General features: G+C 43.7%; 3 protein-coding genes across 4 annotated transcripts in view; all 3 read left to right on the top strand.

Annotated features, from left to right (window-relative positions):
• The first annotated feature begins 3,264 nt into the window (after nucleotides 1-3,264).
• On the top strand, nucleotides 3,265-11,723 carry tlx1 (T cell leukemia homeobox 1). The gene is made up of 3 exons (XM_028989787.1): nucleotides 3,265-3,631; nucleotides 4,102-4,303; nucleotides 11,513-11,723. Exons 1-3 carry the CDS (start codon nucleotides 3,265-3,267, stop codon nucleotides 11,721-11,723), a joined length of 780 nt encoding a protein of 259 aa, XP_028845620.1.
• A 1,336-nt stretch (nucleotides 11,724-13,059) lies between these two features.
• Nucleotides 13,060-14,655, top strand: sdhaf4 (succinate dehydrogenase complex assembly factor 4). Its single transcript, XM_028989939.1, has 3 exons — nucleotides 13,060-13,185; nucleotides 13,278-13,400; nucleotides 14,139-14,655. The coding sequence occupies exons 1-3, from the start codon at nucleotides 13,119-13,121 to the stop codon at nucleotides 14,246-14,248; spliced, it is 300 nt and encodes a 99-aa protein (XP_028845772.1). The 5' UTR covers nucleotides 13,060-13,118; the 3' UTR covers nucleotides 14,249-14,655.
• A 714-nt stretch (nucleotides 14,656-15,369) lies between these two features.
• LOC114795769 (stromal membrane-associated protein 1-like) overlaps nucleotides 15,370-24,864 on the top strand; it is a 34,779-nt gene continuing 25,284 nt past the window's right edge. For both annotated transcript variants that reach the window (XM_028989394.1, XM_028989395.1), the window contains exon 1: nucleotides 15,370-15,687. In XM_028989394.1, coding sequence (XP_028845227.1) covers nucleotides 15,570-15,687 — 118 coding nt within the window. In that variant the 5' untranslated portion in view covers nucleotides 15,370-15,569. The remainder of the gene's footprint in view (nucleotides 15,688-24,864) is intronic.

The following is a 24,864-nucleotide window of genomic DNA, read 5'->3' as shown; positions in this document are numbered from 1 at the left end:
ATGTTCAGCGTAAAAGTATATAACTTCGGACCGCGTATCGGGATCCTTGGTGGAACGTTCATGGCCACTTGCTAGCAGACGGGCGTGGCATGAAACTGTAGGGTCCGAGTGGTAATGAAACGGCGACAAGCGATTCATCACTGGCCCCATCAGCCGAGCGGCTCGGTGGTAGCAGAAGACGCAACACGACGTTCCTGCGCCTCTTGGTCCCTCGGCGAGAACCCTACTGATGAAGAACATTGGGCCAAATCAGCCCGCTGTCGGCCTAGAAACCTAACTGGACGAAAGACAGGCCGTCCCTGAGCGGGCGTGAAAAGGAGTCGTCAATTCGTGAAAGAAATGAGCCGAACGGAAAAGGGCCGAAAACATCCAGCTTCCGCCCTGGAGGGACGAGCCGGGGACGTCACCAACCCCTCATCCTGCCCCTCGTTCCCTTGCCCCTGTGACTTTGGAGTCCCGGTACGGACTGTTGTACTGCGGGGGGTTAAAGACGCTGAACTGGACCCGCTGGCCGCGGAAACTATGTGAGGCTTGGACGCCGTCCCACGCGAGGACATAGACGGACCTGCAGAAACTTTACTTTACTTTACTTGGCAGACTTACAAGAGGAGGACACCAGCCATTCTCATTCGGTTTCTATAGATTTGGTTACAAAACTAGGAGCCCTGATAAGGCCCAACTTGTCAGGAATAGAACCTTCTCAGGAATTGTTATGTGCAAGATGATTTTTTTTTTATTGTGAGTGTGTGTGTGTGTGTGTGTGTGTGTGTGTGTGTGTGTGTGTGTGTGTTAGTTTTGGACTCGTCTGAAATACTTTTTAAACAAGTGGCTTTTCGACTGTTTCCTAAAGGCGGTGGTCATCTCTCTGTCTGCGAAGGACGCCGGGCTGATTATGTGCATGGATGACAACCATGCAGTAAATTTCGTGTTGGGTACAGTTTTGAGTCCTAGCGGTTAAGGAAGCGGGGACTGCAGCCAATGGGCGGCTACGACCGCGGGGTTCTCCCTCCAGAAGTGTTTTTTTTTTTAAAGTGAAGTGATTGTCACATGTGATACACAGCAGCACAGCACATGGTGCACACAGTGAAATTTGTCCTCTGCATTTAACCCATCACCCTGAGTGAGCAGTGGGCAGCCATGACAGGCGCCCGGGGAGCAGTGTGTGGGGACGGTGCTCAGTGGCACCTCAGTGGCTCGGAATTCGAACCGGCAACCTTCTGGTTCCTTAACCGCTAGGCCACCACTGCCCTGTGGTGTCACTGAGTCTCCGCACACTGCACACTGTCATGGCTGCCCACTGCTCACCAAGGGTGACGGTTAAAGGCAGAGGACACATTTCGTTGTGTCACCGTGTGCTGTGCAGTCTTAAGCACAAATACAAACCAGGGAAATCAAAACCTCTTAAGCTGCAAGCAATTTCGTTAACTTAACAAACACTGATCAAATGTTGATTTCTGTACCGCTTTTTTTTTTCTGAACTTCCTTATTTCCTTGAAACAATGACACGCTGTGAGTGGAGAACTTGACTCGGTTCCTCTGTTGTTCTGTCCTGTGCAGTAGTAAAATATTGCTCTCCATCTGAAGACTTTTGCTTGTAGTTTATAGACCGACAGCCCGCTTCTTCAAGATCATCTCTAGATATCGACATGAACATTATTCCCACTTTCACTTTTTTATTCAGTATTTATTGTGTCTTTTACACTTTTACCTTCCTAAACCAATTGAGAGTTGCGTTTTAATCGTGGCCTAATTTTTTTGCACAGTACTGTCAGACCTACTGCGATATACACCAGTTCGCTCCCCCAGACTGCACCTGGGGACGGGGGTGTGACGTCACGGCACGTCTCTCGTCCCCTCTGGGTGCCTCGGCCTTCGAACGGCACGGCAGTGGGACGCTTTAACCATTTCCGATGCGGTCGGTGCAAGCCACGCATCCCGGCATGCTCCGCAAATAAAAAAAAAGAGGATCATTCGTGCTCGTTGCTGATTTATTATCGTCATCGCACCCTGCGAGGTGTAGTAATAAAAATGGCCTCGAACGAAGGGCATTAATCACCGCGCTTCCCGACGAAGCTCCAATTGATCCGCCGCGTTCCCTTTATTACAAGGGGAACTCATTAGAAAGCGACTCGCCGCTTATAATCATTCAATTACTCGATCAAACGTCGCGCGTCAATTGGTTGGATTGATTCGGTGTTTCAGTACGACCTCGTTGGGCGCGACGAATGTGAAGCTGTAACCGGTCGAGACAAATCTAGATTTAATTCACCAGATGCTGACGCCTGGAGATAAAGCCATGACAAAACTCCTAAATTATGGTGCATTTCTACAGCAGCAAAGGACTGTAAATGTTTTTATGAATATTTCTATAAATTATTACTGTAATCGTGGTTGTTATGGTTTAATTATTGCAATCTTAATTCGATATGATTCGAATTCTTCAGCGGGCGCTTCCGTGTGTGTTTTATAAAATGTGAAGAAATGTGTTTCTTGTCTGTTTTATTCATAAATTATTCATAATTTATTTTCGATGGTCTTTATTATATAGTATTGCCTTCTTCTGTCTGTATGTCGAGTGTGTTTGTGTGTTGACTTGTCAAATCAATAAAGATATTTTGGGGCGAAATGACGGCGAGGTCAGAGGTCAGCCGGACCAACAGAAATTAAACTTAATTAAGATTTTTATTTATTTTTTCTTCATGTAACAAATTGTGAAATATCTGCAGCCGCTTCCGAGTAGTTTCGATTTGATTCAAACAGTTCGTCCGTTTTCACTTCAGAAATGATGCTTGATCCGTATTTGCCTTTAACTATTTCGAGGCGTTTCGATTATAACCTAAAAACCTCCAAAAAGTCCCAAACTGTTGTGGCCCTTTTAACGTCTTAGAGTCCCGTTATTTCGTTAAAAAGCGGGAATTGACTCATTTGTGGAGATCAGTTGGTAAAGGGAGTAAAATACGATGCGTCCTGGAATAAATGGTCACTTTCTGGCTTTATTCGTTCCAGTTATTATGTCATATTTTGTCCGTTAAATAAAACGCTCTGTTCGTTTTGCACTAAAAACCTTTTTTCTTTTTTTCATCGAATACTAATTGTTATAGAACGTTTCGTCCCCTCTCCTGACCGCGGCGGGATGGGCGCGTCGTCGCGTCTGCAGCCAATCGGCTCTCGGCGCCTCTCCAGCCCATTTGGCGTCCTGATTGATGTCCTCCAGGCTCCAGCCAGCGCCTCGGAGAGCGCCTCGGACCCGCGGCGCGCCGCACCATGGACCCGCTGGGCGCGCACGCCGAGGCGATCAGCTTCGGGATCGAGCAGATCCTGAGCGGCGCGGAGCAGGGCGGCTGCATGCTGCCCGGTCCCCGGATGCAGGAGCTGGACTACGGCCTGGGCTGCGGCGCGTACGGCGCGGCGGCGGGCGGCTACGGCGGCGCCTACTGCGGCGGCGGCGGCGGCGGGGGCGGAGGCGGCTACGTCGGGGGCGGCATGAACCCGGCCGGCGTGATCCGCGTGCCCGCGCACCGGCCCCCGCTGAACGGCGGCGGGCCCGCGGGGACGAGCGTCGGCGGCGCGGCAGGATTAACCTTCCCCTGGATGGAGAGCAACAGAAGATACACCAAGGAGCGCTTCACAGGTACACAGGGACCAATCAATACTAATCAATAATCCAAATGTCGATAAAGGCAGCTGATTTTTTCCCACGAAATGTTGTTTACAGGGTGCTGATTATTGTTATTATAATAATAATAATAATTATTATTATACACATTATTCGTAATAATTACATTGCCATGCTTTCGTTCAAGGACAATTTGATAATCGAATATGCAACCATATTTAACGATTATTATTTATATCTACATGTTTATGGTGTTTTGGGGCGAAATGACGAATGAATTAATGATTGAATGAATAATTTCTTATGAATTTTGAGGGGGGAAGAAATTGGTCCTCAGCACAGATATTTCTTTGCGGTTAACGTGAAACCCAGCTGGCTGCTCTAACTCTGCCTCCCGTCCCGTAACCCGTCCTGTCCCTGTCCCCCCCGTCCCCGTCCCTCCCCTCCAGTGGCCCTCTCACCGTTCACTGTTGCGCGCCGCGTAGGTCACCCGTACCAGAACCGCACGCCGCCCAAGAAGAAGAAGCCGCGCACGTCGTTCACGCGTCTGCAGGTCTGCGAGCTGGAGAAGCGCTTCCACCGCCAGAAGTACCTGGCGTCCGCGGAGAGGGCGGCGCTGGCCAAGGCGCTCAAGATGACGGACGCGCAGGTCAAGACGTGGTTCCAGAACCGGAGGACCAAGTGGAGGTAAAAACCACCACACTGTTCTTCGCTCATCTCCCAGAAAAAAAAACCATAACTCGGCTCGGGGGGTTTTATTTTCATATCGCATGAACGCAGCAATTCAGATAGGAATGATTCGTAATTATTATTAATTAGTAAATTATATAACTCTCCATAGACGTATAGACAAGCTTTGAATAGACAAGTTATTAAATTAATTGAAATAACGGATGGATATTTTAACGCGACAGCCGTTAACGAGCACGGCATTAATTGTAGTTGATAAAAGTTATGTGGGGATTTTACAGACATGAAGAACACGTCTGAACTGGAGTTTTCACTCACTTGGTGTCTATTTAACGCACAAAACAATTGTTCCTCATCCACACGAAACCAATTTCTAACCTTAATCCTGGCAAACAGCAGTGTATGTATACCGATTTTCCAATAATTAATACCAAATAACAATACTACTACTACTACTACTAATAATAATAATACGTAATACAATTTATTTACTGGCACCTTCCTTTTTGCTTCACATTTACAGCATTTACCAGACGCCTTTATCCAGAGTGACTTACAATCAGTAGTTACAGGGACAGTCCCCCCCTGGAGCAACTTAGGGTTAAGTGTCTTGCTCAGGGACACAATGGTAGTAAGTGGGATTCGAACCTGGGTCTTCTGGTTGTGTTAACTCTCCACTCAGATTAAATTATTTCGGTGTAGCTGTAGGTAAAAATAGATTGACTGAAATAAAAAGTGTGACTGCTGTAAATTGTGTATATGGAGTAAATTGTGTAATTGTAAATTATTAACTGCTGTAATTTGTGTATCAGGAGTAAACTGCATAACTGGAGTTAATTGTGTAATGTGTAAATTGTGTAGCTGGAATAAATTTTATGTTGCTGGAGTAAACCGAGTAATTGGAATAAATTGTGTAACTGGAGTAAATTAATTAACTGCAGTAAATTATGTGAATGCAGTAAATAGTTTAACTGCTGTAATTTGTGTAGCTGGAGTAAATTGTGTATCTGGAGTAAAGTGCATAACTGGAATAAATTGTGTAACTGGAGTAAATTATTTCACTGCAGTAAATTATGTAACTGTAGTAAATAGTTTAACTGCTGTCATTTGTGTAGCTGGAGTAAATTGTATATCTGGAGTAAACTGCGTAACATGAATACATTTTATGTAGCTGGAGTGAACTGCATAATTGGAATAAATTGTATAGCTGGTGTAAATAGTGTAACTAAAGTAAATTGTGAAGCTGGTGTAAATACATAGTGTAACTAAAATAAATAATGTTAGTAAATTGTGTAATTGGAATAAATGATTTAACTAAAGTAAATAGTGTAGCTGGAATAAATAGTGTAGCTGCTGTAATTTGAGTAACTGGAGTGAATGGTGTTACTGCTGTAATTTGTTGAATTTTGAGTAAATATGTGTAAGTTGTGTATCTGGAGTAAGTTTTTTGACTGCTGTAATTAGTTGTGCAGCTGGAGTAAGTTGAGTAACTGCTGTAATTTGTGTATTTTGGGGTAAATTGAGTAACTGCTGTAATTTGAGTAAATATGTGTAAGTTGTGTATCTGGAGTCAGTTGTTTAACTGCTGTAATTAGCTGTGAAGCTGGAGTAAGTTGAGTAACTGCTGTAATTTGTGTGTTTGGGGTAAGTTGAGTAATTGCTGTAATTTGAGTAAATATGTGTAAATTGTGTATCTGGAGTAAGTTGTTTAACTGCTGAAATTAGTTGTGCAGCTGGAGTAAGTTGAGTAACTGCTGTAATTTGTGTATCTGGGGTAAGTTGAGTAACTGCTGTAATTTGAGTAAATGTGTGTAAGTTGTGTATCTGGAGTAAGTTGTTTAACTGCTGTAATTTGTGTATCTGGAGTAGGTTGTGTAACTGCTGTAATTAGTTGTGTATCTGGAGTAAGTTGTTTAACTGCTGTAATTTGTGTATCTGGAGTAGGTTGTGTACCTGCTGTAATTAGTTGTGCAGCTGGAGTAAGTTGTGTAACTGCTGTAATTAGTTGTGTATCTGGAGTAAATTGTGTAACTGCGGTAATTAGTTGTGTATTTGGAATACGTTGTTAACAGCTGTAAATTGGGCACTGAATAAGTTGTGTAACTGCTGTAATCTGGAGTTTCACCTGGAGTAAGTTTTGTAATGGCAATAATTAGTTGTGTAAATTTGTGTAGGTTTTGTAACGGCAGTAATTTGTTGTGTAAATTTGAGTAATATGAGTTACCGAGGTCGTAATTAAGTGTGTAAATTTGTGTGAGATGTACATCTGTGTCTGTAATTAGTTATGTAAGTTGTGTATCCGTGTCTAATTATGTGTGTAAGTTGTGTAACCGTGGTTGCAATTAGTTGTGTGAATTTGTGTAAATTTGTGTAACCATGCCTGTAATAAGTTGTGTAAATTTGAGCAAGTTGTGTAACCATGGTTGTATTTAATTGTGTAAATTTATGTGAGATGTATAACTGTGTCTGTAATTAGTTATGTTTGTGTAAGTTGTGTAACAGCAGTACTTAGTCTTGTAAATTTGAGTAAGTGTAATTTGAGTAAACGTGGCTGTAATTAGTCATGCAAACTTAGTAAGTTGTGCAACCGTGGTTGTAATTTGTTGTGTACATTTGAGTAAGTTTTGTAACCTTGCCTTTAATTAGTCATGTAAATTTGTGTAACCATGTCTGTAATTAGTCATATAAGATGTGTGACCGTGGTTGATATATGTTGTGTAAATTTGTGTAGCAGCTGTGATTAGTTGTGTATATTTGTATAAAAGATGTGATGTGTTGTGTATACTTAAGTAAATTGTGTAAATTTATGTATCTGTGGCTGTAATTAGTCTTGTTTATTTGCGTACATTTGTATAACAGTTTCTGTAATTTGTTGTGTATATTTGTGTATTTTTGTGTATCTGTGGCTGTGATTAGTTTTTAAATATTGAGTAAATTAGTGTTGCAGCTGCGATTAGTCATGTATATTCGTGTTGCAGCTGTGATAAGTGGTGTATTTTCGTGTTGTAGCTGGGATTAGTCGAGTATATTTGTGTTGCAGGTGTGATTTTTCATGTAAATTTGTGTTGCAGCTGTGATTAGTTGTGTATATTTATGTAACGGTTGTGACTAGTCGTGTATATTTGTGTTGCAGTTGTGATTAGTCGTGTATACTCATGTTGCAGCTGTTATTAGTCATGTTTTTGTGTAGCAGCTGTGATTAGTCATGTCTATTCGTGTTGCAGTTGTGATTATTCGTGTATATTTGTGTGGCAGCTGTGATTAGTCATGTATATTCGTGTTGCAGTTGTGCTTAGTCATGTATATTCGTGTTCAAGTTGTGATTAGTAGTGTACATTCGTGTTGCAGTTGTGATTAGTCGTGTACATTTGTGTTGCAGCTGTGATTAGTCATGTATATTTGTGTGGCAACTGGAATTAGTCATGTATATTCGTGTTACAGCTGTGATTAGTCGTGTATATATGTGTTGCAGATGTGATTAGTTGTGTGTATTGATGTGGCAGCTGTGATTAGTCGTGTATATTTGTGTTGCATTTGTGATTAGTTGTGTGTATTCGTGTGGCAGCTGTGATTAGTTGTGTATATTTGTGTTGCAGCTGTGATTAGTTGTGTGTATTCGTGTGGCAGTTGTGATTAGTCGTGTATGTTTGTGTTACAGCTGTGATTAGTCATGTATATTTGTGTTGCAGCTGTGATTCATCGTATATATTTGTGTTGCAGCTGTGATTAGTCGTGTATATTTGTGTGGCAGCTGTGATTAGTCGTGTATATATGTGTTGCAGCTGTGATTAGTTGTGTATATTTGTGTGGCAGCTGTGATTAGTCGTGTATATTCATGTGGCAGCTGTGATTTGTCATATATATTTGTGTTGAAGTTGTGATTAGTCGTGTATATTCGTATGTCAGCTGTGATTAGTTGTGTTTATTCGTGTTGCAGCCGTGATTAGTCGTGTATATACGTGTTGCAGATGTGATTAGTCGTGTATATATGTGTTGCAGATGTGATTAGTCGTGTATATTCGTGTGGCAGCTGTGATTAGTCGTGTATATTTGTGTTGAAGCTTGGATTAGTCATGAATATTCGAGTTGCAGCTTTGATTAGTCGTGTATATACGTGTTGCAGATGTGATTAGTCGTGTATATTTGTGTTGCAGCCTAGATTAGTTGTGTATATTCGTGTTGCAGCTGTGATTAGTCGTGTATATACATGTTGTAGCTTTGATTAGTCATGTATATACGTGTTGCCGATGTGATTAGTCATGTATATTCATGATGCAGCTGTGATTAGTCGTGTATATACGTGTTGCAGATGTGATTAGTCGTGTATATTCGTGTTTCAGCTGTGATTAGTTGTGTATATACGTGTTGCAGATGTGATTAGTCGTGTATATTCATGATGCAGCTGTGATTAGTCTTGTATATAGGTGTTGCAGATGTGATTAGTCATGTATATTCGTGTTGCAGCTGTGATTAGTCGTGTATATTCGTGTTGCAGCTGTGATTAGTCATGTATATTTGTGTGGCAGCTGTGATTAGTCGTGTATATTCATGTGGCAGCAGTGATTAGTCGTATATTTCTGTTGAAGTTGATTTTAGTCGTGTATATTCGTGTGGCAGCTGTGATTAGTCATGTATATTCGTGTTGATGCTGTGATTAATCGTGTATATAGGTGTTGCAGATGCGATTAGTTGTGTATATTAGTTTTGAAGCTGTGATTAGTCGTATATATTTGTCTTGCAGTTGTGATTAGTTGTGTATATTCGTGTTGCAGCCGTGATTAGTCGTGTACATACGTGTTGCAGATGTGATTAGTCGTGTATATATGTGTTGCAGATTTGATTAGTCGTCTTACACCTCGCACTGCACCTCGTATACTCCGAGCCTCCAGTACTGCTCGCCTGGTCCCTCCATCTCTGAAGGTAAAAGGAAGACACTCATCTAGACTCTTCTCCGTCCTGGCCCCTCGGTGGTGGAATGATCTTCCCCTCGAGGTCAGAACAGCTCAGTCACTGAGCACCTTCAAACGACAGCTGAAGACCTTCCTCTTTAAAGAATATTTAGATTAAATTGTAATTTTCTTGTTGTCGAACTTTGTGTACAGAATCTACAACAGAGGGAATAAAATAGATGTATTCATAGTTGGGGTCCTAGTGAACCGGAATTGATCTCTTCACCGATGGTAACTTGAAAGCACGTTGTAAGTCGCTCTGGATAAGGGCGTCTGCCAAATGCCGTAAATGTAAATGTGTATATACGTGTTGCAGCTGTGATTAGTCGTGTATATACGTGTTGCAGCTGTGATTAGTCGTGTATATTCTGTCGTCTTCTTATATTCGTTTTGCAGCTGTGATTAGTCGTGTATATTCGTGTTGCAGCTGTGATTAGTCGTGTATATTCTGTCGTCTTCTTATATTCATTTTGCAGCTGTGATTAGTCGTGTATATTCGTGTTGCAGCTGTGATTAGTCGTGTATATTCGTGTTGCAGCTGTGATTGGTTGTGTATATTCTGTTGTCTTCTTATATTCGTTTTGCAGCTGTGATTAGTCGTGTATATACGTGTTGCAGCTGTGATTAGTCGTGTATATTCGTGTTGCAGCTGTGATTGGTTGTGTATATTCTGTCGTCTTCTTATATTCGTTTTGCAGCTGTGATTAGTTGTGTATATATGTGTTGCAGCTGTGATTAGTCGTGTATATTCGTGTTGCAGCTGTGATTGGTTGTGTATATTCTGTCGTCTTCTTATATTCGTTTTGCAGCTGTGATTAGTCGTGTATATTCGTTTTGCAGCTGTGATTAGTCGTGTATATACGTGTTGCAGCTGTGATTAGTCGTGTATATTCGTTTTGCAGCTGTGATTAGTCGTGTATATACGTGTTGCAGCTGTGATTAGTCGTGTATATTCGTGTTGCAGCTGTGATTGGTTGTGTATATTCTGTCGTCTTCTTATATTCGTTTTGCAGCTGTGATTAGTCGTGTATATACGTGTTGCAGCTGTGATTAGTCGTGTATATACGTGTTGCAGCTGTGATTAGTCGTGTATATACGTGTTGCAGCTGTGATTAGTCGTGTATATTCGTGTTGCAGCTGTGATTAGTCGTGTATATTCGTTTTGCAGCTGTGATTAGTCGTGTATATACGTGTTGCAGCTGTGATTAGTCGTGTATATTCGTGTTGCAGCTGTGATTGGTCGTGTATATTCTGTCGTCTTCTTATATTCGTTTTGCAGCTGTGATTAGTCGTGTATATACGTGTTGCAGCTGTGATTAGTCGTGTATATACATGTTGCAGCTGTGATTAGTCGTGTATATTCGTGTTACAGCTGTGATTAGTCGTGTATATTCGTGTTGCAGCTGTGATTGGTCATGTATATTCTGTCGTCTTCTTATATTCGTTTTGCAGCTGTGATTAGTCGTGTATATACGTGTTGCAGCTGTGATTAGTCGTGTATATTCTGTCGTCTTCTTATATTCGTGTTGCAGCTGTGATTAGTCGTGTATATTGTGTCGTCTTCTTATATTCGTTTTGCAGCTGTGATTAGTCGTGTATATACGTGTTGCAGCTGTGATTAGTCGTGTATATTCGTGTTGCAGCTGTGATTGGTCGTGTATATTCTGTCGTCTTCTTATATTCGTTTTGCAGCTGTGATTAGTCGTGTATATACGTGTTGCAGCTGTGATTAGTCGTGTATATACATGTTGCAGCTGTGATTAGTCGTGTATATTCGTGTTACAGCTGTGATTAGTCGTGTATATTCGTGTTGCAGCTGTGATTGGTCATGTATATTCTGTCGTCTTCTTATATTCGTTTTGCAGCTGTGATTAGTCGTGTATATACGTGTTGCAGCTGTGATTAGTCGTGTATATTCTGTCGTCTTCTTATATTCGTGTTGCAGCTGTGATTAGTCGTGTATATTGTGTCGTCTTCTTATATTCGTTTTGCAGCTGTGATTAGTCGTGTATATACGTGTTGCAGCTGTGATTAGTCGTGTATATTCGTGTTGCAGCTGTGATTAGTCGTGTATATTCTGTCGTCTTCTTATATTCGTTTTGCAGCTGTGATTAGTCGTGTATATTCGTGTTGCAGCTGTGATTAGTCGTGTATATTCGTGTTGCAGCTGTGACTGGTTGTGTATATTCTGTCGTCTTCTTATATTCGTTTTGCAGCTGTGATTAGTTGTGTATGTCTGTGTAAATTTGTCGTCCAGGCGACAGACGGCGGAGGAGCGCGAGGCCGAGAGGCAGCAGGCGAACCGCATCCTCATGCAGCTGCAGCAGGAGGCCTTCCAGAAGAGCGTCCACCAGCCGGCCAACCCCGACCCCATCTGCCTGCACAACAGCTCCCTGTTCGCCCTGCAGAACCTGCAGCCCTGGACCGAGAACACGGCCAAGATCAGCGCCGTGTCGGCATGCGAATAAACCCGGACCACAACAGAACTGCTTTTATAAAAATGTTCCCAACTGTTTTCTACCAACAGAGCTTCGAGTTGAAGGAGGAAAATTCCAGCTGTCCCAGAGATTTCTCACATATTAACTCATAAATAATGTTTGTAAGAACCAGTAGAAAAGCCAGAAAGTGTAAAATGCACATCTAACAAACAAGGTTGTACAGTTAAAAAAAAGAAAAGAAAGAGGAATGATAAAGCTTATGAAATCTGGACATGTATGCAGAAGCATATCAATAAGGCCATGTTCATATTTTAGCAGGTTACTGTGCATTCTCCTCCGCAGGACAGAGTCAAGATCTTCACCAGCCGCTCCAGAACTTGCAGGAGTGTTCATATAATTCCCCTTCATCCACCCAGCATCATTTTGAAGCTTTAAAGCTTTTTCTGGGGCCCATTGTTACCTTCTTCCTCTCAAATCCTGTCATGTAACTGAGCACTTAAACAATGTTGTTGTTTTTTTTTTATCCTTCATTTTCCCTTCTTCTTCTTTTTCTGCCTCTGGCTTTTAAATAATCACACGACCACTGTGAGGATCAAGTGGTTTGATAAGAAGAAAATCTATAGATTTCTATCTAGTTTTAGATTTATATAAACACGCGAACACACCCGACAGACGCTCTGATCTAATCCAAGTGTTGTGTTTCATGTACTTATGTCATTTTCTTTTGTACCGATGCACTTACCACGTCGTATAAAGAAATTAAGGAAGCCGTAACGGGACTGCATCCCCAGACACATGTCATCACGAATGCCTCCCCCCCACACAAAAGAAAAGACAGAAAGTCTGATTAATGATCTGTGTGATGAATGTGTATCCTGTGTACAGTAGAAGTACGTTCGAACGCGGGGAATGTGGCCGTGGGGCCGTGCAGGGGCCTGCGCCCGGCTCGCCAGGAAGAGGAATGTGGCGTAGAATTACATCCAGCCCCTCACAGGAGCCAACGAACTGTGATGCATATTATTAAATTTGACAATTTCACAAGCCTCTGTTGTCTTCTTATATCGAGTTGAATTCTGTAACTATCAGAGTACTGGCAATTACAGCCATGAATTACACCGATTACATTGCGTCTGCCAAAAGCTGTAAATGTACATTTTATTTCACACTTCATTTCCTTGCGTTGTAAATCGACGTCTCAGTTGGCAGAACTCGCTGGTGTATTGAATTCTGACTGCAAATTTATTTATTGTAATATTCGTCAAAAGAGTTAAATGTGCACAACACGGCGGGAGCCCTGCGTTCACTCTGGACTTGGCCGCTAGGCGGCACTGCGACCGCCGTCTCGACGGCGCGAGTGACGTCATCGCCGAGCGACAGCTGGTACGTACAATTCGGGCGTCCGGGTCTGTTTTCGTCCGCGTCGGGATGGCCCTGTGGTGCGCAACAGGGCGTTTATTAACCAAAGGCGCCGTTGCAAAGGTGACGTTCCCAGGTACGCGGTTTAGACATGACGTTGGGGACCGCCGGGGTGTCACGTGGTCTTAATAAACGTTTCATGTCCATGTCCGCGGTGTCGTGTTAAAGCATGTTCCAGGCCGACCAGCCGCGTCGCGGAGGACAAGGAGCCGCTCCGGAAAGCCAAAACCCCGCAGGGGCGCTTCGATGTGGACGAGAAAGAAACGGCGGCGACGAAGGACGTGCTTGAAAGTACGAGCTTCTGTGTTCGAGAGACATTCGTGGACCTTCGCTGGATCTTTTTGTTTTGTTCGTTGAACAAAACAAAAAAAATCAATCTAAATTTTTACAGAGTCATGATTGTCTGTGAATTTTTTTTTGGCTTTTCAATCGCTGCTGCCGATAAATTGTGAAAACGCGAAATAATAAAGTCGCGGTTATATTCGCGTTTGGTGTGGAGCTTTTCACAATAAATGCCCCAAACCCTAAAACCTAACCCTGAACCCCGTTATCTAGGGCCTTCACAAGAGTGAATTTGCATAGGTAGTTCCACCACACCCGAAAGGCGCGATATTAATGTTAAACCATCCCCCGTCTTTCTGTTTGGGGCTTTTATTTTGAAACGTCGCGTACCGTCAAAAGTGCTGTTGCCGAATTGATTCGCGTTTTCACGATTTATCTGCTGCAGCGATCGAAAAAAAACGACGCTCTTGTGTAAATTCAAAGTTGTGCATGGCTTCGTGAAAGTGGAGACTTCTAGTTTTTTTTTTGTATATCGAACCTGATTTGAAAAGTTACTCGGCAGCTCTCAGAATAATTCTACTGCTTCCTCGTCCATTTTTTTATATGGATTTATTATTCGGTTTTATTTATTACTATGCCATCAAGTCACAAGCATGTAGTGAGCGCGCCAAATCCACAGTGGATTTGCAGTGGTATAATTCTCTCTCTTTACACAATAAAAATAAAATTTCATTTGTTTTTTAAAAGGATTCCCAGATGACGTGAACCCTTACACAAAAGAGAAAGGAGGACCAAGAGGCCCGGAGCCAACTCGATATGGAGACTGGGAAAGAAAGGGCCGGTGCATTGACTTTTAGGCCTGAGTTGGAGTTGCCGTCCTTTGAACAGAATAAATTTAAAACAGCGTCTGCTTCCGTCCTTGGTTTGTGCTTGGTCATGTTGCAGTCATCAGTAAAGTTGTTAGTGTTTTTTTTTTTTTTTTTTATAGCAGCATTGGTGACGTCTGAGAGTTTTTCCAGGAAAGGTGCTCACCACATTCTGCACTTTGGGTAAGAAAACCGCAGCCAGGAGCGTTTCCATTTAGCTTTTCTCACAGTGGACCTGAACCCGGAATGTCCTGTAATGATGATCGCGATTATTGTGTTCACAAACATACAATTAATAGAAGTATTTGAAAGTAATTAAAATGCTACAGTGGCAAATTAAATGTATCATGTGTGGAATCTGTGGTGTCACAAACAAATAAAATCTTACTTTGCTGAAATATCCTTGTTGCTTTGTTTCATGGTAATTCCAACAAATGTGAGAGCCTACAAACTGTTATAATATTAAAACCGAACTAGGGAAGAATTTAGAAGCAGAGATTACAAGATTTGTGTTTCATGAACTGATCAATGTAACGTTCAAAAGACATCCAGTTTAGTAACAAGCTGTTTTTTTTTTATTTTAAATCATTATAAAATGTATTTTATTTAGTAATGTCGTATCTGACAGCTAGTTCCCAACTCAGTCAGAACCCCACACCCCAATTTATAAATTACAATTTAATATTTATTTATGATATTCGACGCCCCCCTCCCAGACACCTATGGACCTCAATATTGCAAATATCACTTGAATACTTGCAATATTTGTAGTATTGAGGTCTATATCAGTCGCAAAAGCATTTTGCCGTGTATGACTGTGTACGGGACAAATAAAATGTGAATTTGAGAACTGACATACTGACGCGTTGCTGCATTTGACGTCATCGTCCAAGGACCACGTGGCGTGTCGTGGCGGGAGCGTTTGCGTCACACGTTACGTAAAAATTCCCCCCAAAGGGTGTCTGGGGGGCGTCAGATATTATGAATAAAAATTAAATTGTAACGTATGAGTTGGTGTGTGTGTGTGTGTGTCTTTTTATGCGTCGCGTTAAAACGCCACATTAAGCGACGCCGAGGTCGCCGGTGTTCCGCTTCCGGGTGTGCGCCGCCCCTCCGCGATCCTCCGCGCTGCCCGTCCGCTCCGCGGCTCTGCGTGTTCCGGTGAAGCCGGGGGATGGTCTCCGGTTAACGCGAGCAAATTCGAACGCGTTTCGGGAAGAGCGAGTGCGGCGGCGGCGGGTCGTTCGGCCTTTTTTTTTTTTGGTTTCGTTGGAGAAGAAGGAGGAGGCGACGAGAAGGCCGCAACGGCGACATGACGACGCGGTCGGAGCGAGAAAAGGCCCAGAAACTCAACGAGCAGCACCAGGCCATTCTGTCCAAAATGCTACGCGAGGAGGACAACAAATACTGCGCCGACTGCGAGGCGAAAGGTACCGGCGGGCTGGGGGGGGGGCAGGACAGGCCGGCGCGAATCACGGTTCCAGCCGCTCGACAACCGGCGCCTTTAGCTCGCAGGCTAACGCCGCTCCGCGCCGCCTCTCGCCGGTCGTAGTCGCTCGCCTGGCCGTCGTCCTTCCGGACAAGGACGCGCCGGTTTTTAAAAAGGCGACCGGACCGAGAGCCGAACCCGCAGGAGACGCCTCCGTTCCGAGTTAAAACTCGAGTTTTACGTCGACCGGCGACAGTGAGCGGGGACGCGGCGTGCAAATGCGCGAATAAGCCCACGGTTCCGTTTCCTGGGACGTGACGGGGAATTTTTTTTTTTTTTTTTTTAACGCGCCAGGTACCGGCTACACACGTGGTCGTCGCTTTTGTGATTTTTTTTTTTTTTTTTTTTTTTTATATCAATGACGCGGCGTCGCTTCCCTGGCCGGAGAGGCTGCTTTTTTTTTTTGGCGAGGCTCATGCATATTTCAGTGTTCGAGGGCCGTGGGAGCCCGCAGGTCGTCCGGGAGGCCCGGCGCCGGGCCGTCCGTCGAAACCACTCCCTTTTTTGGCGAGTCCAAATTGGACGCGAACAGCGGAGTCGCCGGCCTTGCGGGAGGACATGACCGGAAACGGCGCGCCTTCCCGTCCGCCGGTGCCAAAGCGCACCGTGTTCGTGCTTTTCTCTTTTTTTCTCCCCCCCCACCCTCTCCGTCAAAATGCCACCGGCTGCTGTGGCTTTAGTCACCGTCACTACCTGCATTGCCACCATTGCCATTTATTGAAGCTCTCGTTCTTTTTTTTTTTCTTCCTCCAATGTTTAATAAGAAAGAGGAGAAGATGAAGAACACCCCGAAAGACCCGGTGCGTTCGGCGCCCGTCCTCGGGTTGCACGCAGTTCCAGTGCTGCCGGCTCCGGTTTCTGGCCCGGTTAGTTTCCACTGACGGCGAGGAGGGGCGGTCGGGTGTCGGCGGCGAGGCGTGGCGGGGCCTGCAGGTTCGACGACTCGGAACGCGTGCCCGTCTGCGATTCCGGGGCCGGCGCACTTCTCGTTCTCTTTAACGGATCAGATTTTTTTTTTGGGGGGGTTTATTGTGTCGAATCAAATTTGTCAAAATTTGAAATAAAACTCTCCTAATATCGATCGAATTTGGAGAACCTCCAACTTTCTTTTTCACTCGTGAGGTTGTTAGGTCCGCTGCCCGTCTCGTGGGCCCGCTCCGCTCCCCGGAACTCCCATCGCTGCGAGACACGTGAGCTGGATCACATCAAAATCAGCGTATTTAATCAATACTTACAAAGGGCTTATCGTGTGCACAAATCTCATTCCATATATGGTCGCAAATGGCGGCCACTGCTGTGCGTGCATCTCGCAACGATTTTTACACTTGCAGCATTTACCATTAGCCAGAGGGACTTACAGTCAGTAGTTACAGGGACAGTCCCCCCCCTGGAGACGCTCAGGGTTAAGTGATGATTGGGTTTAGAGTTGTGATTTGGCTCTTACTTTAAAGTGAAGTGATTGTCACATGTGATACACAGCAGCACAGCACACGGTGCACACAGTGAAATTTGTCCTCTGCATTTAACCCATCACCCTGAGTGAGCAGTGGGCAGCCATGACAGGCGCCCGGGGAGCAGTGTGTGGGGACGGTGCTTTGCTCAGTGGCACCTTGGCGGATCGGGATTCGAACCGGCAACCTTCTGATTACGGGGCCGCTTCCTTAACCGCTAGGCCACCACTGCTTTAGAGCAGTTCCATGTTCTGCTTCAAAGATATTTATGAAAATGAGGACTGGAAGGGTCAAGTGTGGGGGGTGTCAACTGTAGGGCCTGCCCGTTGAGACGTACTGTATGTGATTTTGGGCTATATAAGAAATAAATGTTGTTGTTGGTAGTGGGACAATTACGTTTGTGCCACACTGGACAAGGGCGTCTGCCAAATGCCGTAAATGTATACGTGCCATCGTAATTCTGCCATTAATATCCAGGGGTGTCGTTCAAAAACACGTGGTGGGTATAATGGGAGCCGAGGCTACACCTGCAAGAGAGCAGAGCGGGTTTGGCGGCGTCTTCCGGAAACATGACTCGAGCTTGTGGACATTTGCATCATGACTTCAGTTCTTAATCGTGTATCGTATCACACTCTTGAGTAGTGCTGCACGATTAATCTAATCGTAATCGCGATGTCAGTCTGTGCGATTACATGAACGCAATTTAAATGATTAGTACATGGATTGGATCGGCAACATATCCGATCCATTCTCTCATTCTCTCAAAGTTTGCGAGTCTCACTTCAGTCGGATGTGACGTATTTGGTCACATGCCTTTTGATTCGGAGACATATGGTTCGGTGACACAGGGTGGTAGTAGCCTAGTGGGTTAGACACTCGCCTATGAACCAGAAGACCCAGGTTCAAATTCTTACTACCATTGTGTCCCTGAGCAAGACACTTAACCCTTAATTGCTCCAGGGGGGACTGTCCCCTGTAACTACTGATTGTAAGTTGCTCTGGATAAGAGCATCTGATAAATGCTGTAACTGTAAATGGTTAGACGCCGCATGACGAGCTGCATCGTATGTTAACATCGCCGCCATATTGCGATAGGCTGTGCTGTGACGTGAAGCATATACATGTCTATGGAGAGAAGTGCATAAAAATGCCTCACTCTTGTGGTGCTTGGGGCTGTACAAACCGCTGTACGCTCCAAACCAGGGATTACATTTCATATGTAAGGCTGGACAATTGTTTTTAATATATTTGGCCATTATAAAATCCCCGTTTTATAAGTCTTAACCTTAGCTAAGCTAGCGAAGCTATGCATTCCTGTGTTCAAGTCAGCCTCCAAACAACGTTTTGGCTAAACGTAGGCATTAACTATTTACACTTTTCTTAGCTGTTTAGTTAACTTTTCTCAAACTTTGAAGGTTTCATAAAGAAATTCACCTCAGTTTACAAATCTTTACCTTAGCTAAGCTAGCAAAGCTATGCATCCCTGTGTTCAAGTCAGCCTCCAAACAACGTTTTGGTTAAACGTGAGAACTATAATACGGGATTTTATAATGGCCAAATATAATCAAAACTGTTGTTTAGCCTTACCAGGGTTTGTCGTTCGACAGTAATGTAAAGAGTTTTTTGTGATTTATTAAATTTTGTAGAATATTGTATTTTGAAAGCACTGGGCATTTCAGGTTATAAGTAGTTTGTATGTTTATCATATCGCATATTGCAATATTGATCTCAATAATCGCAATGTCTTTTTTCCCCAAATCGTGCAGCCCTACTCTTGAGCAATTCAAGTATTTTGAGGGTTCCAGACTTTTAAAGGCTTTTTCAGGGCTTTTTAAAAGCTGCACTTGTCTGGCTCAGTTTAACTCTTACGTCCTGATTAAAGCTCTAATTCGTGGCGACGCCCACCCTGTCTATCTGACTGGTCGGGCAGGACGCTCCCCCTGCAGTACGCACTCTTCCAAACGTAATGCAATATGTGCAGGCCCCGCCCTTCACAATTCGTGACCGGTTTAGAACATGGCGTGGGCCTAATATGTCGATTGTCGGTCGCACTCTAGGGCCCGGTGTGGGTGTGGTTGAACAGGAACATTATTCCTTGTAGGTGTTCTGTCATAAATCCTCCCTGGTTACATCACCAGGTGGCTTCCACATGTCCGTGTTGCCTGGCAATGGCCATGGGCCTTCGGGAGGAACTATCTCTTTATTTATTTATTTATTTATTGGTCCCTGAGTTGTTGTCTAAATGTATTGCCGATCTTTAATGATTGCCCCCAACCCTGGTCTGGTGCTGGTGTAATTCATGTCCAGTACTCTGTGGTACCTTGTTCATAAATTTAAAAATAATAATAATGATTTCTTACCAGGATAATTATCACACCTGGCGTCAGTGAGATTATTTATTATTAGTAGTTCCCCTGGGCTGGCTGTCTGGGCGGTGGCTAGACATGGCGATAGGTGTGAAGAGTGCTTTCACCATTCCACCGAGAACATTAACTCCACCGACAGTGACTCCTTCCAAACGTGCAAACCATTGCAGTTGCTCCGTGATTGGATGTAGAAATGAGCACAAAGGTATTATTTTAATGTACTTTTTTTAGTTCGGTATGAACCAGTGGGACAAACGCCAACAGGACTTCCTATTTGTGCCAAACATGGTTGGTTGGTGAATCGCATTTTCAGACAAGACAAGACGGTAGTGATGAAGTGTGATCCTTCTCACAGGATTATATATACACACACACACACACACACCGTGGAAAGAGAGTCTCTTGTCTTATCTCCTTCCTCGGTGTGTTCCCCTGCCGGGCGGAGCTCTCGGGCGTGGGCAGCCGAGCAGTTACTGAGGGTGTGGTTGGACGGAGGTGCCCGTGGAATGGAGACACTCCAGTAGAGGCACCCATTTGACTTTCAGGCTGTTCACTCCTGCTTAGATGGAGTGTGTGTGTGTGTGTGTGTGTGTGTGTGAGAGAGGGCTGTAAAGATCAGCACTAACCACATCAGTTAAACTGAGTTTGGATTAGGGCTGGGCGAGATGGCAAAAAACACACACACACACACACACACACACACACACACACACACATATGTGTGAGTGTGTGTGTTTTGCTTTATTTATTTATTTTGCAATTATATCGCCAAACTGAAACTAAAGACATCAGAGGTAATAAACAATTTATTAACATAAAACAATGGCTATTGCTGCCCTCATAGGCTCCGTTTTCACTTTAGTCTCTCTTTACGCGGTGAACCATGCCACGTGGTACAGTGCGCATTGTGTCCGTATTCCGGTGCCTATTAAAAGTAATGTTGATTAGACAGACAGGTTCGGGCTTGGTTTTAATCACCTAACAGTTAACAAAGATGTGAAAATTAATGCTGAAATGGTGTCTGGCCTCTGCCGATTTTCATTTTATTTGCGCAGACAACAAAAGCCAAGTCTGAGGCGTGGAATAATTTTAGCCATAAATAAATGGTTAAAATTGGTTAAATCGCTCATTCTTGACGTTAGGCAAAATTGTCTTTGAATAATGTGGCGAGCTTCCCCGAACCACATGGAAGAAACGCGGATGTAGGCCTTTCTATTCGTTCAAGCTGGTAGGCGGAGTCTATTATACGACACGCCCACTTTTTTGCTCACCGACTAATGAGAACTTTGCTGCCAAACGACGCTAAACTGTGTTTAACGCCAAAGTAACACCCATCTCATCATGCAAATTCAACTGTTCATTTCCCCACACATGTTCTTAATTTTCTCTTAGTCTAGCGCTCATAGTGCACGCAAAGCATGCTGGTAGTCGGCGCACACCTCTACACGGTCAAGCTAGTAAAAAGCTGTACTTGTCGGGCCCAACTTTTTAAGGCTCAAGGTGTAATGTGTCCGTCATGTCATGTTTTGTGCAAAACCTCTGCTCCTCTAAAAATGTGCAACATTCTAGGAGGGGGAAAAAAAAAAAGTCTTCGCTAACATACCAAACATGCCAGGCAAGTGTACATTTCAAGATATTTTGCTTTAAAATTAAGGATTTAAGGTGATAAAACACGCACGTTGAGGTTTTAGTTTGCCAAGCTGCTTATATTCTACAATAATGATGTAAATGCAGTTTTGAATTCTGTAACCACTTCAAATGGCCTTTCCTGCTTAGCACCAAAATGTTATTGTTGGACAGGGAGGTTATGGTTTTTCTGCTTTTCGGTCAGGGAAAGTCATGGAGTCTGACACAGTGGGAACCCTGGCTGTCGTTTGTCCTGCTTTTACTATGTCTGCATAATCAGCAGTCTGTCATGGTGTGGGCGTGTCTACTGGAGGTAGTTTACTCATCACATGACCTTTGATTGAATCAGACATGTGGAGCATTCACATGGGTAAGACCTCTTGATGTGGTTTCAACCAGCCACCACCTGTGTGTGTGTGTCTGTGTGTGTGTGTGTGTGTGTGTGTACACATATTTTATATAATATGCTCAAACCTTGAATTTAATTAGTAAATAATGTTTATTCTGAGACCTTTGGTACAAACACCACCAGCACCAACTTCAGTCAGTTGGCAAAAAGTACTTTCTTGTGCGTACGGTTTATGACACAATTACAACAAACTACAAACCAGTGGAATTCTTGCTGATTTTAGTGCAACTGAATATTTTGTCCGCTTCCATTGCCAACGAGAACATTTTCTGACTAGTTATTTATATATTTTGAGTAATCCCCTCAGGCACATTGCCCAGATCTCATGTTAACACCGTGTCAACCACCAGATTATGTTGTAAGTAACGCTGCAGAATAGGTTACCAAATCCCCTAATAATGAGCCGAGCTGCTGCGGGTGACGTTCCGGTACGAGCGGGTCGTATGTACGCCACATTTCTTTTATTGCAGGCGCTGGTTCACGGTTAATTGCACCAGTTGCAGTAGTAGGAAGGTAGAAAGACGGGTTTTAGTGTCCCCTTGTCCGCCCCGCCGCGTTTGTCTTTCGCATCATGTTTGCCTGCAGCACATCTGCGCCGCTGTTTTGGCTGCCGCTTCAGATAATGGCAGATTTGCCCTGCTGGTTCTCAAGACAGCCTCCCTTTATTCTGGGAGAAGTATGCGTCTCTTTCTCGGTGGACATCGCTGCTCTGCTACCTCTGTGCTTTTTAGTCGATTTTAACCACTTTGGCCAGCCAATTTACATACATTTACAGCATTTATCAGACGTCCTTATCCAGAGCGACTTAAAATCAGTAGTTACAGGGACAGTCCCCTCAGGGTTAAGTGTCCTGCTCAGGGACACAATGGGATTTGAACCTGGGTCTTCCGGCGAGTGTGTTACCCACTAGGCTACAACCACTGGTCTCTGAAACTCCCCTACCGCTGTCAATATTGGTTTTCTTATCAAAATTGTACAGCTTAACTACTCAGTGCACGGGAGTATTTTATTTAAATGTCTTTATCGGTTTTTAAACGCCTCTGCAGTGTAGTAGCGGGATTTACCATATTCTTCTCTACCCCGTTGCCGTGGCCAAACGGGAGTTCCAAAGCGGCTCAGGGCGGTCGCCGGGCGGAAGCTGCCAAGACTGTGCCACGGCGGTTAATGTGAGCGCGGGCCTTGCTCGCTGTGTGGAAAAGACTTGACTCACCAATTTCATCAAATTAGACAGTCAGGGTTAATTGTCTTACTGAGGGACATGGTGAGATTTGGCAGTTGTGTGGACAGCGAGAAACCGCAATAAATGACCAAGAATGAGGAAGTAGTGCGGTTCAGAGTTGTCCCACATTGCCACGAGCACCTGGCGCATTCGCGCATATATGTGTGTGTGTGTGTGTGTGTGTGTGTGTGTATAAATTTATTTATTTGTAATTAAGGTTTACCATCAGGATTTCAGAACTAATGCCAAACAGAAAGGACTGGGTGGGTGGTTAGTTCCTCCCCTCCAAATATAAACTATAGAAAACTATCGACTGTTGTGTGTTTATTTCTATAATTCCTGCAAATTTGTTAAAAAACGAAATGACCAATCACTGGGGGGCTTCCCTTTGTGTTTCGATGTTTCAAAACGTGAACATTTTCTCACGGTCTGTTCACAGTAAACTGATATCTGTGGTGACTGAAGGGGAATCGGAATTCCCATAACCCGACCGTTTGAGCAGCTCAAAAAAACGGTACAATTTTAACGTTACAATTCCCGTGCGTGGCATCAGTAGGTGGGTTTCGGTCATCTATCACGCTTCATTGCATGATTACAGATGATCGTCCGCGATTTTAACGTTTGAATTGCGGGCCCTGCTCCGTATCAAACCAAGCACTTTCTCGCCCAATAGTCAGCCAACCACCAGGGGGCGAACAAAAGCATGAACGGCAACCTCCTGTCTCAGTCCAAGAATTACAGATCTACTTACGCTTTTTAGGCAATTATGCTTCTCTGTACGGCACGACCAAAAATGCCAGACTTTTGCGCAGCTTGCGGCTGTAATACTGAGCGAACGAAGGATCAATGCATACAATCTTATATGTAAGATTTGAACTTAACTTCAATGTTATGAAATTTTGTGTTCAACAAATAACATTATTCATGTTACAGACCAGAACACCTGCATTCCCACCCTCATCCCATAGGAAAGGCACAGCTGCTGTTCTGACGTGTGTGTGTGTGTGTGTGTGTGTGTGTGTATATATATTAATATATATTTTTCCCCGAACAATCAGGTAAATGGATGTTCATTTTTTTTATATTACATATAAAAAAAAAAAAAAAACGTATTTTCATAGTGACCTGACACGTCATCTCTTAAGCCAGAAAATGGTGACTGGATGTTATTTATCAGCAGAAATCTGCAGGCCTGTAATATGTTCCTGTTCCTTGTAGTTTGTGCCTTTTCTACATAGGGTTTTTTTTTTTTTTTTTTTTGCCCACATATCATGTATAGATTCACTTTTTTCAGTCTGTTTAGCTTGACGAAATAGGAAATTCTCGTATTCACATGAAAGTAAATTCTAACCGTTTATTCAGAATGTTCACTTAACATTACACAACAGACATTGTCAGGAGACGTTAAAAACTGTCTATTCACTCTGTTTCCTTCTCTAGCTGCCTTATCAAAAAAGAACATGGAAAGTCCCTTATTACACACTCCTACAGTGTGTGTTGCGTAAAACGTACTACTAAATGTTAGAATTGTATATTTGAGCTGAATGCTTGCGTTTGTAATTCCGTGTTTTTTGACGCGATGAGGTCCCTGTGGGTGAATTTGCATGTCGGCCAATTTGTCGTTGGAAACTAGTCCCACCGCATTCCGACCTGCTATTTCTGGAAAAGAGAACCAATCCAACCAACCCTGTAAAAAAAAAAAAAAAAAAAAATCCAGTTTTGTACCGATTTCGTGCTGCGACACGTTTACATTGTTAGAATGATTAGAGCAGCCATAGACTACACTCAACGCTGGCATCAGACCCTCACTGCTTCACTTCCTGCCCTGCTTGCGCCTTTGCGTGACTACTGTCCATTTGGATGAAGACTTTTTGACTTAAACATAGTTTGGTTCCCCCTTTCCTTCAGCGCTCAGCTCTTGTTTTTCTGTCCCTGGCCAGCAGGTGGCAGCAGAGGACGTATAATGCCTTTTCCCCCTCTGTTTGTGTTTTTGTGTTGGGTGGCCCTCATCAGACGCTTTGTGTATGAAGTCTGTCAAAAGAAAGTG

The sequence above is a fragment of the Denticeps clupeoides genome, chromosome 8, assembly GCF_900700375.1.
Source record: "Denticeps clupeoides chromosome 8, fDenClu1.1, whole genome shotgun sequence".
Taxonomy (NCBI): domain Eukaryota; kingdom Metazoa; phylum Chordata; class Actinopteri; order Clupeiformes; family Denticipitidae; genus Denticeps; species Denticeps clupeoides.
Note: the sequence above shows the minus strand (reverse complement) of the source record. Positions and strands in the feature narration are given on the sequence as shown.